We start from the raw sequence: 18,986 nt of genomic DNA on the forward strand, positions 1-18,986 counted from the left end.
TGATGAGATCTGTACAGGTAGTAAGCAAAATAGGTATGGAGGTCTAATTGGGACTGATGAGCCATACTTTAGTTCTTTAGATGATGAAAGCTTTTCTTCAGATGTGGAAGGTGAAGTTGGTGAAGAACATAATAGGAAAATAGAGGGGGAAAAAAAGAAAAAGAAGAGATTGGTCTTTGATCCTACTGCCAAGAAAATAACTTGGGAGTTTGGATTGATATTTGCAAATGTTGATGAGTTTAGGGAAGCAGTCACCAAATATGCAATTTAAAAAAAGGGTACAGATTGAGAAGTACATAAATGAGCCATATAGGGTGAGGGTTAAATGTATGGTACCTAAATGTGGATGCCTTTTAGCAGCTAGTAAAGATCGCAGATCCAATAATTTTAAGGTAAAAAAATATAATCAGTGCACAAGTGTTATACAACCAATAAGAACAAGTTGTGTAATTCAAGATATCTTGCAAAAAGATACAAGAGCAGAATTATATCACAATCAGGTATGAAGATTTGGTTGAGAAAATTGATAAAGCAAGAACTGGACCTTTATGTAGGGAGATTAACTGCCCATAGGGCTAGAGCTAAGATATTGAAAGAAATCATTGGTGATGTGGATCAAGAATTTAAAAGACTCTATGACTATAGAGGTATGATTTTGCAGACCAATCCTGTGAGTACATGTGTGGTGAAAGAAGAAGATCAAGGTGATGGAAAACTAGTATTTTCTAAAATCTATGTTTGTTTACATGCCATGAAAAGGGGCTGGCTGGAAGGATGCAGAAGAATTATTTGTCTTGATGGATGTTTCTTGAAAGGAGTTTGCAAGGGACAACTTCTTGTAGCTGTCTCCAAAGATGAAAACAATCAGATATTTCCAATTGTATTGAAAGTTGTAGAGGTGGAGAACACATTCAATTGGACTTGGTTTACGAAGTGTATGAGTGAAGAATTGGGCTTAGAAGATGGTAGAGACCTTACAATTATGTCTGATATACAGAAGGTAATATTTTCCCTTAGTAACTATTTTCCTTTATTAACTATTTTCAGACAGTAACTAATTTCAGAAGCACTGTTTCGCTTCAGTCACTAGGCTTATTCAGTGTTTAACATTAACTGTTCTGTTTCAGTAACTATTATTTTTTTGAATGCTTCAAGGTTTAATTAATATTGTAAGATTTGTTGCCTGAGTGTGAATGCAGGATGCGTGCTAGGCACATCCTTGTAAATTGGTCAAAAAAATGGAGAGGATTGGAGAGGAGAAAAACTTTCTGAAGATGTGCAAGAGCTTCTGGTATTGCAGAATTGAATGACCAACTTGATATGCTAGACAAGCTTGGGGATGGTATATTTGAAAGTTTACTCCACTACATAAAAGAAACATGGTGCAGAGCTTATTTCAATTGTGATAAGAAGTGTGATATTATTGACAACGACATGTGTGAAACTTTCAATTCCTGGATTCCGGCTGAGAGACACAAGACAATCATCATAATGTTAGAGGAATCATAATAAATTGATGATTAAGATAGGTAAGATGAGAGAGTTCTGTGAGACATAGATATTGATATCTCCCCAATAGCAATGCAGGTTTACCAGGATAATTTAGCAAAGTCTATGAAGTGTACTCCAAGATGGAATGGTGAAACAGGCTATGAAATTAAAGATCCTAAATACAAGCAAGTGGTATCCTTAGTGAATATGACATATAGTTGCAGAGCTTGTCAGTTAAAAGATATCCCCTGTTGTCATGCAATTGCTAGCATGCATTTCAAGGACATGGAGCCTATTCACCATATTGCACATTGGTATCGTAACCACTTACTTGAAGGCTTATTCAATATTTATCCAGCATGTATCGTGTATGAAACAGTGGCCATCTTCGGGCCACCCCCTATTGAACCCCCCTATTAGAAAGATGTCTGGTAAACCAAAAAAATTAGAAAAAGAGAAAAAACTGAACATCCAAAATCTGGGAAGCTTTCAAGGAGAGTTATGGAGATGACTTGTTCCCTCTATGGTGTGTGTGGACACAACAAGAGGGGATTCCCCACTAAAAAAACTGTTGCTGGAAATGCTACTGCTAGAAATGTTGTACCAAATGGTACACCTTCCTCTGCTGCTGAAAGGGGTAGAGGAAGAGGAAGAGGAAGATGAACTAATACTACTATATCATCTAGTTCACTATCAGCAAGAGGTAAAGGAGTTTCTGCAACAGGTAGAGGGTTGGAAGAGGTAGAGGCAGTGGAATTGGGTTGTTTCAAGCAAGGAATGAGTTCACTTCTTTTACTGTAAGTGAACTAACTAAAGCTATAATTAGTATATCTTGCTTCTATTGAATGTAATATTGTAACTAAGTATATTGTACTTTGGCAGAGTGGAGGACAATATCCAAGGGCCATTAGCACCGAAACTAAGACTAAGAGGTCTACAACTTCAGGGGAGGAATGTGCTTACCAACCAAGAAGTGCCGGCTTGAGGTGGATGGGAAAAAAAGCCATAAGCACAAGACAACTTCAAAGAACTGCAGAATCACAACACAATCTTAATCAAGCTAGTTCATAATCTCAACCAATGAAGAAGCAAGAAAAGAAATGAAGATGTTGGTTGTAGTTCAAGATTTATGTTTTGTTAAGTGATATTATGGAAAACAATGTATTATGTTTTGTAAAGTGTTGCTATGGACAACTAAGTGCTATATTTTGTAAAGTGTTGCTAATCCGTGTTGGTGTCTACTATTGAACACTTATTTTGTGAAATGAAATATATTTAGGTCTTCTTTTTATACTGGTTTACTTTGGTTATACAAAAGCTGCATTACCTATGTTTGGTTACCAAAGCTAAATATGAACATAACATAAGAGATGACCAACAACTTCAATGAGCTAAATAGGAATATAACGCAAGAGCTTGTACATCTCTAATAAAATAGGGGATAACCCTTATAGACAACTACAACATCAATAAGCCAAATACATGAACACCCAATACAGGGGAGTATCATTACACACTATAGCAGTGCTCAAAACTACCAAATACAATGTCCTTAATGATGATTAATCCGAAAATCAGAAGAAAAAAAAAAGTCTCCTCCAATTCCTCTGTTTTCTGAATTCCTACAAATGCGCTTCAAACTGCTTCTTCTTCTTAAGCAGACCCAAAATCACTGGCTTCAAGTGTTCATGAGTCGGGGGATCAAACCATGCGAAATACTTACACCCAGTTTTTTTTATCTTTATGCAAATCCATAAACAATTTGAAATGAAGTTATAAAATCTTGAAATAATGATTATAACAATCTAAGGTTACCTCGTAATTTTTACAGCCGTAGAATCGACGACCAGGGTTGTCTGTGCTCCATGAAATTAGTAGTTCAGTTGCATCTCCACATCGACAAAATGGACCCGAATTCTCCATTCAATATGAACTCTAATACGAGAATTGACAGAAGAATAACCATCTTACCTTATGTATTGCACCTTAATTGAATAAATATAACGAGCTTGAAAAGATTAGATGTGGAAGGTGAAGATGGGGGTTGTGTTTTTCTGAAATTGGTTCCTTTTAATATGAAGGAGATGAAAATGGTTGCTTTTAATAAGAAGAAGATGAAGAAGTGGACGTTAAGGTTAGGAAAATGGGCCCAATTCCAGTAATTAGCCGTTGTAATTTATCAGGTGAGGCAGAAAATAACTTTTCACGCGCCGTATTGGTCGTGTTTTACACGTCCGAGAGGCTGGTCAAAAGTAGTGTGTAATTGACACACATTTGAAAGGTTTGGTGTGCAAAGTTAAGCCCGAGGTCAATGGTGTGTAACAGAGATTTGGGTGCAAAGTGAATGAGTAAACTATGTATTTTTCCCAACTTTTACTACTAAAAGATTGAGTATTACTATAAACACCATATTCCACCTTATACTTCTATCGAAAATAGTTTCTCTAACTGTATAAGGTAGGGGTAATATTTGCGTACATCCTCTCTCCATTAATGGGATTACACTAGTAAAAAGAGTTTGCAATATTAAGCCTTTTCTTCCATGATTTATCTATACTATATTAAAAGCACGAAGGCCCTTAGCGAAATGTCATTCGCCTTTTTTACCCTTTAAAAACATATTTCACACTAGACAAAATAGTCATTTAATTACTTTCCTAATATTTAGAAATAATCATTTAATTATTTTTCTAATATTTATGACTTCAAAATCAACTAAATATTATGTACTATTGAATCCTTCATTGTTTAAACTTAGTAAGACAATATATTTGTAAAAGAAAACCAACACCCAAATAAATGAAAGGAGGAAAGTTTCGTTCCCTTAAAACACTTTTTAAATGTCGTATAATTTTACTAAAATAAAGTTAATTGAAAGAGAATAAATTTAAAACTACAAATAAAGTCTCGTGCACATAGCCCTTTTAGGTTTAGGAATTCTTATTTTATTGTGATAAAATAATAAAATAGTGCTCTTTTAGCATGAATATTTCAAAGGATATTCACAATCCACCTTACAACAAGTAACTTTTAAAAATAACTAAAGGTTAAAAGTTCCCCTTTTCAACTTAAATTGTCGACGTACATTTGAAATTTATTAGTAAACTTTAAGTTCTAATTTTTAGTCTACAAATATTGGAGTGTACATCGTAAACCAAACCTATAGTTTTACCTACCACTAAGTTTACAAAATATCTTCTTTACAAATACCTACAAATAATTATGAACTTGTTATGATAAAATCAAAATATGGTAGATGTCTACTCTTCCTCCATGATCTTTCTCTCAAATGGTTAATGACATATTCAATGACATATGTTCTATGTTCAATGACATATTCCATGATATATTTTCTTCACTTTTCATGCCTATATAAAGGCTTTGTAATAGATAAGAAAATACACACAATTGAAGAAGAAAATTTCTTCCTTTCTCTCTATCTCTTTCTTGTTCATATTTTACTAAGTCTTTATTTCTTGTTCATGTTTTACTAAATTGCTTTTATTTCATAACACGTTATCAGCACGAGTCTCTAACTAATTGTATATATATATATCTACAAAAAAAATTCTACATCCGGAAAGATTACAATTAGAAGCCATACATATCATCACATGGTTAAATGTAAAGAGAAACTACATATGGTAAGTAATGAAATGTAAGAAGGTATGATTATCTTATACTTGTCATTCCTTTAAAATCTCATATGCACACAACTTCGTACTACACCTGTATTGCATAAGCACATATTAATATTACATCTTTTATATCACATGAATGGAATAAAATTTTCGAAGTTCTATATGTGAAAATCATAGTAGCAGTTAATTGTTGATATGATGCATGTCATGGTAACCAAGGATATTTTATATAAATTGTCCTATGCATATTTATGTGTTAACTATCTTCAATCTGTCCTGCCGCTTTAAACATTTTCTTTTACTTGGATGAATATTTTTTTTCCTTTTGGATTTTTACACTTGCATATAGTACCAAAAAAAGGAATAAAAAATAAAATAAAATTGGTCATACTGATTAAAAGCATAAATCATCTTGAAGAAAACAAGAAATACTTCACATCTTTATCTAGGTTGATTAATTACTTCTTTGAAATTTGGAAAACAAACCAGCTATTGAGAAAGTATACTTCATAATTTATGGTCGTATCATTTGAAAGCAAACAATGATTAGTATGACTACTAGAAGAGGTATTTTTGAGTATCCATGACCTACTTGATGCTTGCTACTGACTTACCATTTTTAAGTATTTTATATGAATGATGCACAAGCTACAACTGGTAAGTTGTTACCTATAATGTCACTTTTCAGGTAATATAAATACTGAATTTATGTATTAGTATTATATGTGTGTTGTTACCTATATGGTATACTTTTGATAAATTTATTCACTAATTGCTTGGTTGAATTGAGTGAAGGAAAGTCATGGCATTAAATCAAATCCAATAGGTAGGATATACCCCGAAAACAACAATATTTTTGAGAGAGACTCAATAAATATTATGACAATGATTTTATGATCCTTTTAAACTCTAATAGAATTTAGAAGAAATATTCTGACTACAAACGGTTGTATTTCATATAGATGCTACAAATAATTAATAAAGCTTTACGCTGATTTGAGATTTGTACACTTATTTAAGAAAGCAAATTTGATTTGCTAAGTTGCAAATTAGTTGTGTATAACTTTTTTTGGCATGTGATTGAAATTAAGGCTTGAGAATGAATCTCAATATTGTTTAGCCTATTATGCCATTAATTGAGGAATAGACATCGGAAGTCCTGATGCTCCATAATGATAAGAGTTGGGTTTGAATCCCAATTTATTATGGCCTAACATGCCTTTATATTGGTAAGACATTGGGTTTGAGTCCCAATGTACCATATTGATGATATAATGATGACTAAAGAAAAATAATATATTTTTCATGAAAAGGCATAAAAATTGTCCCACTTGATTTGCTCCATTCTTGAAGTGAATGTGATAACAGTGTGTAAGCACGTGATTTTTGCTCCACGGACAATCACTCCAAATACAATCATTGATTCCTCGTTGTACAATTTTTGATTTTACGTGATATATGCTGGTAGTCGCTCGTGGTTCTGTCCATTTTTCATTTTTATCTTATCAAGTAAAATACAAAATATGTATGTCATGTTAATTAAGCCATAATTCAGTCATTAAAAGAAAATTCACAAAATATGCGTCTTTTATTTTAGGCTGTGATTTAATCATTTAAAGAATTTGTAATACGTGTGTGATGATTGTGTTAAGTGTTGATTAGTGTGTGTTTTAAACTCATTTTAATTTAGTTGAATTTTAAAATTAGAAAACAAAGAAAAAGAGTGCAAATCATTTAGAAAAATCGGATTGGGCCTATTTGTTTCAAATTTTAAGGCCCAAAAACAGCCCAAAAACAGGCTGCCCGGACACGGTCCAAACGACGTCGTTCTGTCCCTTCTAAGTTGGGCCGTTGATCTCGAGTGGGTCGATGGCCAGGATTACACCCCCAGATCCATTTAACATAACCCGACCCAATAACCGGTTCAGCCCAGCTCCTCACTTAAACCAAACGACCCCGTCTCATTTCTCACCATCAGATCCAAGCCGTTGAGATCATCTGATCTAACGGCTCAGATCCAATCCCCTACTCCGTATATAAGCTTTCCCTCACACCCCACGCCCCTATCCGAACCCCACCCTTCACTCGTCTCCTTCCCCAAGCCCTGAAACCCCAAACCCTAGCAGCCGCCCTAGGTTCCCTTTCACCAGAACCCGGCGGCATGAACGCCGGTGACCACCTCCTGAACACCCTAAGACCCCCTCGCTCTCCTGAACATGGATCTGTTACTTCCTAGCCTCAAATCACCTCCCATCGTCTCGAATCTGGATTTGAAGATTCGAGACAAAACTCGATCTATGCCAAACCACCCCATCTTCATACCAGACACTCCCCTGACCCTCCCCGTGACCAAACCAAGCTTGGTTTGGTCCAAATCTACCCACAACTTCTAAAAAATCAAATCTGAGAATCTGAACCTTAGAACACAAGAGCCTGAGGAATCCGACCTGCTTCATAGAGGGTTTGAGGTCTAATAGACCTTAACCAAGGTGTTCTCGGTTGAGAACACCCTGGTTAGAGTTTGTTTGGCCTCAAATGGTCAAATCTAATTCGGACTGGGGTCGGCCTGCTTTGAACATTTTCTAGTAAGTTTTCCTTTTCTGTTTTTGGGTGGATGAGTCTGTTAGCATGTTCTGTTGTGTTTGTTCGGTATTTTCTGATACTTTTCTTAATTTCTTCCGTCCTTGTAAAGACCTTTTATTTGGTCGATTGTCTTCTGTGTATGTTTTGAACGTATTCTGTGATATACATGTTCGATTAGATTAGTCGTCGCATAAATAATTCATATAGGTTCCCAATAATTGAACAAAAGTTGTTTGATGCCTTTAGGTCCCTGTATGTGTTTGTTTATTTGAACGACTGATTATTACCTGTTATAATTAGTATAGTCGACTCGATAAACGTCGTCGATTAGTTTTCTATAACTAATGGATCGAATGAGCTAATAATTTCACGTGACTAATTGAACCTTGTCACTGACTGAATGCCCCAAGCATTGTCTGAAATGAGTTTGTTTGCATTGCAAAAATGACTGAAAAGGTTCAGTCCAGGGCAGTCCTGAATTTGAACTTTCATGAGTTCAGAATGCCCTGATGCTGCAAGGGGCAGGGCAGTAATAAGCAGGGTTTAACAGGGGTAGTCTGGGGTTTGAAAAGAACAGAAAAGGCTTAGTTTAAATAAGTTGACAAGTAGGGTACTAAATTTGGGATTAAACTAATACCAATGGGGAACAAGACACAAGAGTATGGGGTTTAAAAATGAATACTTAAATGAACCCATAACTCTTGATTAAAGAAAAACCAGGCGTGGGGAACAAAAAGGGTTGGCATCAAAAGATGCTTAAGGATGGGTTTAAAGGGTATGGGCAGTCTGCAAGTGGGAGGATCCAGGCAGCTTAGCTGCACTGGTCGTTTGGCTTATAAATAGGCCATTTCAGAACTTAAAAAGGGCTGGACTTTTAGTCTTCAGAAAAAAAATAGAAAGAGATTTCAGAATACTGTGAATGAGTATCATTTGAAAACTGTGTAAGAGTTCAAGTTGTTCAAGCTGTCTTTGCTGATTGTTGTTGGCTGTTGGCTCAGCTTTTGTGGTTATTGATTTTCTGTTGTTACTGCATTGAACATTTTGGGTTTTCTTGGCTGCATCTCATTACTCTTTTCTGGGATCACTTGTTTGGTGCTCGACCATCTTTGGTTTTCTTTGTTCTGGAAATTGTTGCTGGTTGTCTGTGGACTGTGGAAAACACTTGTGGTTGTTGATTTGTTGCTGTGTATCTACTGTTGCTGTGTTTACTGCATACTGCCCAGCTGATCAGTCCTTTCTTCTTTGTCCTCTATACCAGGTACACAGCCAATGCACTATCAAATGTAATTGGAACATTGAGCATGAATGCAAAAAGAAAAGACCTGAAGTTGATTTTCATACATAAATTGTTATATTAGATATCATGTATTGTATGATAATTTTCATTCCTGTGTTGACAATAGAAGCAGCCTGTATGGCCAGTGTATATCAATATAGATTAGCTAAATGGTAGTTTACATATGTATGCTGATAGGTGAAAATATTCTCAATGAAATAGGTTGCATCTCAGACTTAGTTTACTTTGTAATATGTGCTGTAATGTATGCCAAGCATGAAAACTGTACATCATTGGCTAAGTTCTTCCTTTTCTGATTAATGGTCTCATATAACTAGTAAACCACCTGTTAAGACAAAGAACACAAAACTTGCAATCTCAACCTCATGAAGGTCGAGCCCAGGTCAAAACAGACCAAGCAGGCCCGCATCGAACAAGCAGTGGCCCAGGTCTGGCCCATCACGCATGGGCTGGATTTGGGCCCGTGATTATTTGTTCGGCTGACTGTGCACGCATCCTCGTTTCTGATTTTTAAGCATTTCTGAATGCTGTTATAGATAACTTGCAAGCACGTAATTAATTAGGACTATCTACTGTTTTCAATTAGTAGAGACAAACGCGACAAGAAACGTAGTTGCTATAGGATATCCTTTTAAAATAAGAACGAGATGAGCCTCGACAAAAATAAATAAAAACGCACGATCTGCGGGGCCCTCGTTAAATGTATATTATCGAAGCATTCAGTTTCCAGGATGGGTCGTTTAGCAAATCTCACGGCCCTCCCGAAATAATAACGCGATAGCCTCTTTAAGCGCGTATTTAATAATTTTACCTTCTTAAATTCGGGTGCGCATTTATGTGACCCAAATCCAAATCTCGACGGATTCGAAATGTGTTTCTAATCGCGGGTACATTGATTGTGACGTGGTTTGAGATGCATGGCCATGACGTCGCAAATTCCTTTTAAAAATAGAACGAGACGAGCCTCGACAAACAAAATGTACAAAGCTGCGGGGCCCTCTAGATGTATGTATATATTAAAGTATTTAGAATTCGGGATATGCCGTTTAACGAATTTTTACGACTTTCCCCAAAATAACAAGACGCTAGTTGCTTTAGGCGCGCCTTTAACAATTTATTTTCCTTAATTCGGGTGCACATTTATGTGACCCAAATCCAAATCTCAACCGAGTCGAGATATATCGATAACCACGGGTACATTGATGTAACGTGGTTCGAGATATGTTTTCACGACGTTGCAATTCCCTGTAAAAAATAATAATAATTATGAAAGCAGTTAAAAGATAAAATTGGCACATAAGTTCATATTTGTATAAAATCAGATAATCAAGCCGAATATAACAGTTGAGCGACCGTGCTAGAACCACGGAACTCGGGAATGCCTAACACCTTCTCCCGGGTTAACAGAATTCCTTATCCGGATTTCTGGTACGCAGACTGTAATATGGAGTCATTCATTTCCTCGATTCGGGATCAAAATTGGTGACTTGGGACACCCTAAACCTCCCAAGTGGCGACTCTGAAATAAATAAACAAATCCCGTTTCGATTGTCCTTTAATTGGAAAAAACTCCCTTGCGCCCTCGCGGGTATGTAAAAAGGAGGTGTGACAGCTCTGGCGACTCTGCTGGGGAATTGGAACCCAGAACCACTGGTTCAGGGTTAAGAATTCGAGCTTAAAATAATTGTTATTATTTGGCTTTATTTATTATCTGATTTTTGCGTGTTCGCGCCTAATGTGCCAAATGCTGCTTTAATTGCTTTGATATTGTTTGAACTGTACATATAAACTGTGCCGAAACCCTTCTCTTCTCTCTTGAGGAGCGCACGCTGGTCGTGGCTTCTTTCTGTTAGTGTCATATGCCAAAATAGAACGAGGATTCGGAGGAGTTGCAAAATCGGATGGCCTTTTGGTTACCGGTACACAGCTCCCATCCTTGGCTCGAGTTGTCCGCTCGGGTAAGCCAGGTCTAGAACAAACACCTAGGTTTTACAGCTTAGTATAACTTAACTTCATGCCGGATCCCTAGTAGGAACGCTTATTTGCATCATATGTATTTGACTTAGGGGACTCAGCACAGGGGCTGGGTCCGTCTAGGACAAGCAACCTGAGAATAAAGACCATCCTGCTACATCCTGCTTGCTTTATGCATTTACTTGTTTCAAGACTTGCATGCTGACCGGTTTCTGAATATCGGGAATGTTTGAAAAAAAAAGAGAAAAAAAAAAGAGAATAACGGATAGGGAGATAATTATTCTTGAAAGATCAATACCCAGAAAATGGTTAAAGCTCTGCCAGAATTTTGAAACAAAAAATGTGTGTCTTATTAATTTGTTTTAGAAAGTAAGAGTCTTTGATTCATTTCTAAGAGAAAAATAGTGTGTCTTCAAAATTCGGCTTATGCCTGAACTACGTCAGTTTGATTCTCGCAGAGTGCGAGATACGTAGGCAACCCCCATCGGGCTCAACTTGTTTTTCAAAATATAGGTACAATCCAAAGAACGAAAGTTTTTAAGGTGACATCATACTTTTCGGAAACAACCAAATTTCGTTTTTCTAGGAAAAAAAAAAAGGTGTGTCAATTTGGTATTTGAGTCCAATGAGTTTGGATCTTTGCTTAATCACCCCAATAAACATGCAGAATGAGCATAAGTCCAAGTTTGCCGGTAACAGTTAGAAGCAAAATCCCTCTGGAAGTGCGATTATGGTGGGAGGATTTGGAAAAGTCAGAGCAAGACAAGATCAAACTGCACCTGGGAGGTTTGGTTAATTTGTTGAACGTCAGGCCTCGGTGCGACATCATAAAGGCTTTGGTTACATTTTGGGATCCGGCCCACAACGTGTTCCGTTTCTCGGATTTTGAACTCACCCCAACCTTAGAAGAAATGGCGGGTTACATGGACGTCACTGAAGGTTTGAGACACAAATACCTGATCGCTCCAAGAGCTGTGAATTCACACAAATTCATGGATCTGTTGAAGATAAGCAAGGGAGTCCCGTACGCTGAACTGGATAGAGGTTTTTCTACCCTACAATTCATATACTAGAGGTACGGGAGCATAGGAGGATTTAATGATCCAGAAAGTGGTGTTTGCAGCAGGGGAAATCTGGTAAAATGGAATGAGCATAGGCGGTTCGCTTTTATGGTGGCATTTTTGGGCCTTGTGGTGTTTCCCCGAAAAGATAGAAATATCGACCTGAAAGTGGCTGGAATCGTCAAAGTCCTGATTACCAACGATAAAAGCATCCTTGCTCCTATGATAGTGTCAGAAATGTACCGAGCCCTCACGGCTTGTAAGGCCGGAACAGACTTCTTCGAGGGGTGCAACTTGTTATTACAGATGTGGATGATCGAACACTTGTGTCACCATCCTCAGTATATGCGCTACATGTCTACAAATGGGGGCTGCATCGAGGGTTATAACCTAAGGGTTTCAGGTTTCCGATCACCGGGAGGGTTTGAAGAATGGATATCCTATCTCCGGGTCATCACCGCAAATAAACTGGACTTTGGGTTGGCTTTCTGTGGAAGAAATCATATACATGCCCGCCACTGGTCCTCACTTCCTCTTGATGGGACTCAGAGGTATTCAACCTTATGCCCCTTACAGGGTGATGAGACAGTTAGGAAGATGTCAAGTACTACACCCGGACGAAGATCTCAGCACTTATGCAGTCGAGGTCAGCAGTGACGGCCAATTTCCTGAAAAGACAGTTCGTTGCATATGGAGTGAATGCCAGTACCTGACGGCAAATACTCGGGTAGGTGATGTGTCTAGGGGTGAAGTCTCGCCGGCCTATCTCGCTTGGCATAACAAGAAGAACATTGTGAAACGGCCAACCAAACGGCCTCACCTCCAAGATTTTGTTGAGTCATCACAAGAACAATGGGACTGGCTCGCAAAAGAGGAAGGTTACCTGGTTGAAATCAGGAAGCTAAAACGACAAGTTGAAAGGATTGTATTCGAAAACAACGTGCAAGTCGCCCAGGAGCAGGCTGAAAAAGACAAGCTAGACCAAGAGAACCAAACCCTGAAGGCCCGCCTTTGCCAAGCCGGTAAGAATAACATCGACCGACAGAAGCGTTGCTCCGACGAAAGATTGATAGCCAGTTTGAGAAATCAGGTCATCCAGAGCCAAGAAGAATTAGACCAATCAGAGGCTTGCATAGCAAGGATGAAGGTCAAATGGGCAAAAGGTACAATGGCCCGGAGGAAGCGCCTACAGCAGGTCATGAGGGATTGTGAACTGAGCGTCAAAGCGGTAAAGGAAACAAATTCCGCTCTGCAAGAGCGGATCTTCAAGCAAACACAAGATGCCCAAGCCGACAGAAGACGTTATTACAATGCAATGACCAGGATGGAAAGGCAAATGGAGATGTTCCAGGATCAGCTCGCCACCAATGCACAAACGCTAGGATTAAAGAGCCGACAGATGAGGCAGTTGTTCGCAGAAAGGGACAACATTCGAGCAAGAATTGACGAGATCGGGCATTACATCTACCTGAAATGCTTGGCATGCGAACAAACACCTCGGGAAACCCTCATTGTCTCCATCATGGGCTGCGTCCACCGGATTATGAACGAGTTGAAGAGCTTGCAAAGAGACCTTACGCCTAGGGCCGCGAAAGGGCCGAAAGATGCCTCGTAGGTCCCTAAGTTGGAAAATTAGTCTTTGATCGAGTCCTGTTCGTTTTGTTTGTTGTTTCCCCATATGTTGTTTTCTTTTCCTCAAACCAAGTTTAAAACCGTGGAGTTTGTACTGTTGCTATTTTGTTAAAGTAATGTGTAATAGCAATTTTCGATAATGAAATTGAGTGATTCCAGAAGAATTTCTATGTGTCTTTACTTTGAGGCAGAACTACGCCTGGTCTGATTCACGCGGGGACGTGATACGTAGGCAATCCCCATAAGATTCGACCGCTTTTAATAAATAAAGAAAAGAAAATACAAATAAAATAAAACACAGGGTTTCCCAAAATACTTTAAAGGGACGAATGAGCAAACCGGGATGACGCATGTTGTTTGAAGCAAAGCATGTAGAAACGGTTAACTGCCTAGGTGCATTGCATCCTCTATGTGTTATGATCAAATCTGTTAAAATCTAACGCTAACAAAGTTTGTTGTTGTCTGATCCAGACAAGTTAGTTGTTAAAGAACTCTGGCAACACACTCATACCAAACCAGATCCAAAGGACCGGTAGCAACAAGCATGACTACTTCAGAGAATAGTAATGAGGAAGAAAGGCCAATGAGCCAGTTGCTAAAAGAAGCGATGGAAAAGATTGAAAGGATGAGACTAGAGATGAATGCAATGCAGCTAGCCCTAGCCAAAACACAAAAGAGCCCTGAAACACTGGGACACATGCCGGAGTACCCTCACTCTGGCCCTTCCACAAGCCGCCCAAATCCCCTTTATCATCAAGAAAGAAGCCCTCATGATTCCCAAGCTCCACCACCCCATCAACCTCTCCCAACACCCAATATTCCCATTTTTGTGGGACCAACATCAGCCCCTTTGCAAAGGACGACCAGTGAGCCATTGTTTCAGGCTCACGATACACAATACTATCCCCCCGAGCCTACGTTTCATGCCCCCGAACCACAGGCTTACAATCCACATTTGGAAGTGCCGGCAGAGATTGAGAAGCCGGCTAAGGCCCCTGAACAGGATGAAGTATTGAGAAAGTTCAAAAGCCTGGAGCAGTCCTTCAGGAACTTGCACGGGCTGGGCAATCAAGTCAGCGTAGCATACAAAGATCTGTGCCCTTTCCCAGACGTCCAACTCCCGGCTGGGTTCAAGATGCCTAAGTTTGATTTATATGAAGGGCACGGTGATCCCATGGCACATTTGCGGGGATTCTGTAGCAAAATGAGAGGGGCAGGCGGCAAGGATGAGCTGTTGATAGCTTATTTCGGCCAAAGTCTGAGCGGATCTGCACTAGAATGGTATACCAGGCAGGATTCCAGCAGGTGGTACACGTGGGATGATCTGGCGCAGGCTTTTGCAGGTCATTTCCAGTACAATCTCGAGATAGTCCCTGACCGTCTCACATTATTGAGAACTGGGAAGAAACCCGGGGAAAGTTTTCGCGAGTTCGGGTTCCGCTGGAGAGAACAAGCAGCTAGAGTCGATCCTCCCATGAGAGAGGGAGAGATGGTGGACTATTTCTTGCAGACACTAGATCCAACCTACTTTGGTCACTTGGTGACAACAGTTGGAAAATCTTTCAACGAGGTGGTCAAGATAGGGGTCATGATAGAAGAGGGTCTGAGGTCTGACAAAATCTTGAACTATTCGGCACTCAAAGCCACAACCCAGGCTATTCAAAGCGGCACGGGAGGTGCGCTGAGAAGAAAGAAAGAAGAGGTTGCCACGATCGAGGCAGGCAGTTGGTCCAGGGCTGGCAGGCCGCACTACAACCAACCCAGACCTCACAGGTCAAACTACCCATACAACCCACCACAAAATTTCTATCCACCTCGAGAACCACATTGTTCCGTACACCAGGCCCAAGCATACACTCAGCCTCCGGTTCGCCCACAATGGCGCGCGCTGGCTCCCCAGAATATATATGTACCACTACAAAACACCTACCCTCCACCAAGGGCGTATAGAAACCCTTCAGGGGCAGGCTTTCGGGGAAATCCAGATGCTAGGAATGACAGGTTGCGGAAGCAGAGAACTTTCACGGAGCTGGGAGAAACCTACACCGCTTTGTTCCACAAGCTGAGGCAATTGGGTTTGGTTAGTCCTGTCCAGACTCGAGAACCAAATCCCCCACCTCAGAATTTGGATCGATCAATCAGTTGTGAATACTGTTCAGGGATGCTCGGGCATGATACCGAGAAGTGCTGGAAATTAAGGCATGCCATACAGGATCTTATTGACACCAATAAGATCGAGGTCCAGACACCAGAAGCTCCTAACATCAACCAAAACCCACTGCCAGCGCACCACGAAACTCACATGATTGAGTTGGTGTGTGAGGGAGGAGAATTGAGAAAACCCTCACAAACAGTGATGATGATCCAAGCCGCCCCGAAAGAAGTCTCAACCAGTGGAGGAACGAGTGTACAGTCGCAGGGAGAAGGCGTCAAGCCGGTAGTGATATTGGGAAAGAGCCCGTCCGCCATAACAAGCAAACCCGAGCCAAGCAAGTTGGTAATACCAGGGATCCCGCCCACACCGGCGGTCGTGTTGAAAGGGGTATGTAGAGAACGGGTGACCATAAAGCCTGTGGTCCAGCTGCCGATGATTGACAGCAGGGCTGTGCCTTGGAAATATGAAAAGGCGGTGGTGATGTACAAAGGAAAACAGGTGGAAGAAGTCAGTTGTGAAGCGCAAGGGCTGACTCGATCAGGTCGATGTTTTGCTCCGGTGGAGCTAAGAAGAACCAACCCAGTTGCAACCAAGAAACCTGTGTCCGAAGAAGAAGCTGAAGAGTTCCTGAGGAAGATGAAAGTACAAGACTATTCTGTGGTCGAACAGCTGAGAAAAACACCGGCCCAGATCTCACTGTTGTCGTTACTGATCCATTCTGAGGAGCATCGTCGGGCCCTGTTGAAGATATTGAACGAAGCTCATGTACCCAGTGAGATTTCTGTAAACCACCTGGAAACCATTGCCAGCAAGATTTTCGAGGTGAACAGGGTAACATTCTCAGATGATGACCTGCCGGTGGAAGGTACGGAGCATAATAAAGCTCTATACCTAGCTGTCAAATGTGAAGACTCGGTGGTAACTCGAGTATTGGTGGATAACGGCTCAAGCGCCAATATTTGCCCACTATCTACCTTGAACCAGTTAAAGATCGACCACGGAAGGATCCACAAGAACAGTATCTGTGTCCGAGGGTTTGACGGAAACGGAACGGCCACTGTGGGGGATGTTTTACTTGAACTGACCATCGGTCCAGTCCTGTTTACCATGGAATTCCAGGTATTAGACGCCACAGTATCTTACAACCTGCTGTTAGGACGACCATGGATTCATGCAGCCAAGGCGGTGCCCTCCACCCTACATCAGATGGTGAAGTTCGAGTGGGAAAGACAAGAGGTCGTGTTACACGGCGAGGATACAACGTGCACCATGGGCGGAACCATTGTACCTTTCATAGAGACCGCTGATGACAAAGGTCCTTGGGTCTACCAGATTTTCGATACAGGGTCGGCCAACAAAATTTCTGAAGGAGAAATCATCCCGCACCCTAGGGTAGCTGCCGCAACAGTCATGATGGTCTCAGAAATGCTGGGTAATGGATTTGTGCCGGGAAAAGGCCTGGGAGTCGAGCTTCAAGGGATTGTCCAACCTGTCTCCCTTCCTAAAAATCTGGAAACTTTCGGATTGGGGTTCAAACCAACCGCAGCAGATAGGAAGCAAGCGCGAAAAATGAAGAAGAGGGTCTGGTTTCTGCCTAAACCAGTGCCACGCCTCTCAAGGTCTTTTGTCAAAGCAAGTGCCAAGGGGTCACCGGTCCCAAAGATTCTAGGACCTTTGATCGGTATAAATGAAGACCTGAATCAGAGTTTTGAGAAGCTATTCGCGGATGTCAGTATGGTGGAAGCTGGAGAAGGTTCCAGCAGAGCAGAGATACAGTTTGTGGGGCCTGAGGCCAAGACAAACAATTGGACAGTTACTCCTCTTCCTGTCCGAGGGGAGTCTTGGTAGTAGGCTTTGATTTATGTTTTGTGTGTTTTGTTTTGTCTGGATTATTCAAGGGTGTAATCCAAATTTTACTTTCGTTTTTGTAAAAGTGTGAACCCTTTTATCCCGCAAGTTTAATAAAGTTCTTTTCTTTTGTCCCATTTTAATTTTGTTTTGTTCTTTTTCTTTCTGAACAGTTCTCTTTTTACTGGTTCTAATGACATGGCATGCACAGCGGATCTTCGACCTAGTCTAATAAATCAATCTGAATCCGACTCAATGATGCAAGAGGTCGTTTGTGATGATGAATCTGAATGTGACGAAGGTGAAGCCTTCGAAGAGATAAACCGAGAACTGTGCCAATTTGAAGAGAAACCCAAGCCTAACCTAAATGACACTGAGGCTGTGAATCTAGGAGACGCTGATAACGTCCAAGAGACCAAAATTAGCATCCACATTGAGCCGAATGTCAGAGAAGAATTGATCAAAACCCTCATGGAATTCAAAGATGTTTTTGCATGGTCATATGACGATATGCCTGGATTAAGCACCAATTTAGTGGTTCACAAATTGCCCACTGACCCGGCATACCCTCCGGTCAAGCAAAAACTAAGGAAATTTAAAACAGAAATGAGTGTAAAGATCAAAGAAGAAGTGATTAAGCAGTTACAATCGAAGGTCATTCGGGTCACTCGGTATCCCGAATGGTTGGCCAATGTGGTACCAGTCCCAAAGAAGGATGGAAAAATCAGGGTGTGCGTCGACTACCGCAACCTTAACAAAGCAAGTCCCAAGGACAATTTTCCGTTACCCAACATTCATATCCTGATCGATAATTGCGATGGGCGCGAGATCGGATCCTTTGTGGATTGCTATGCGGGTTATCATCAGATCTTAATGGACGAGGAAGATGCGGAAAAGACAGCGTTTATTACGCCATGGGGAACTTACTGCTATCGGGTAATGCCGTTCGGACTGAAGAACGCCGGGGCAACATACATGCGAGCAATGACTGCTGTGTTTCATGACATGATACACAAAGAAATCGAGGTGTACGTCGATGATGTGATCATCAAATCTTGGCGTCAGGAAGACCATGTAGCAGACCTAAGGAGATTTTTCCAAAGACTCCGAAGGTATGATATCAAGCTCAACCCGGCCAAATGCGCATTCGGGGTTCCATCAGGAAAGCTGCTAGGATTCATCGTCAGTCGACGGGGGATTGAGTTAGACCCATCCAAAATTGAATCCATCCGAGATTTGCCACCGCCAAGGAACAAAACAGAGGTAATGAGTTTGCTGGGTAGACTCAATTACATCAGCAGGTT

General features: G+C 40.5%; 1 protein-coding gene across 1 annotated transcript; it reads left to right on the forward strand.

Moving 5' to 3' along the window:
• The first annotated feature begins 502 nt into the window (after window positions 1–502).
• On the forward strand, window positions 503–2,154 carry LOC138869523 (uncharacterized). The gene is made up of 3 exons (XM_070147145.1): window positions 503–1,000; window positions 1,588–1,859; window positions 1,941–2,154. Exons 1-3 carry the CDS (start codon window positions 503–505, stop codon window positions 2,152–2,154), a joined length of 984 nt encoding a protein of 327 aa, XP_070003246.1.
• Window positions 2,155–18,986: the final 16,832 nt, after the last annotated feature.

Source organism: Nicotiana sylvestris, chromosome 5 (genome assembly GCF_000393655.2).
Source record: "Nicotiana sylvestris chromosome 5, ASM39365v2, whole genome shotgun sequence".
NCBI lineage: Eukaryota > Viridiplantae > Streptophyta > Magnoliopsida > Solanales > Solanaceae > Nicotiana > Nicotiana sylvestris.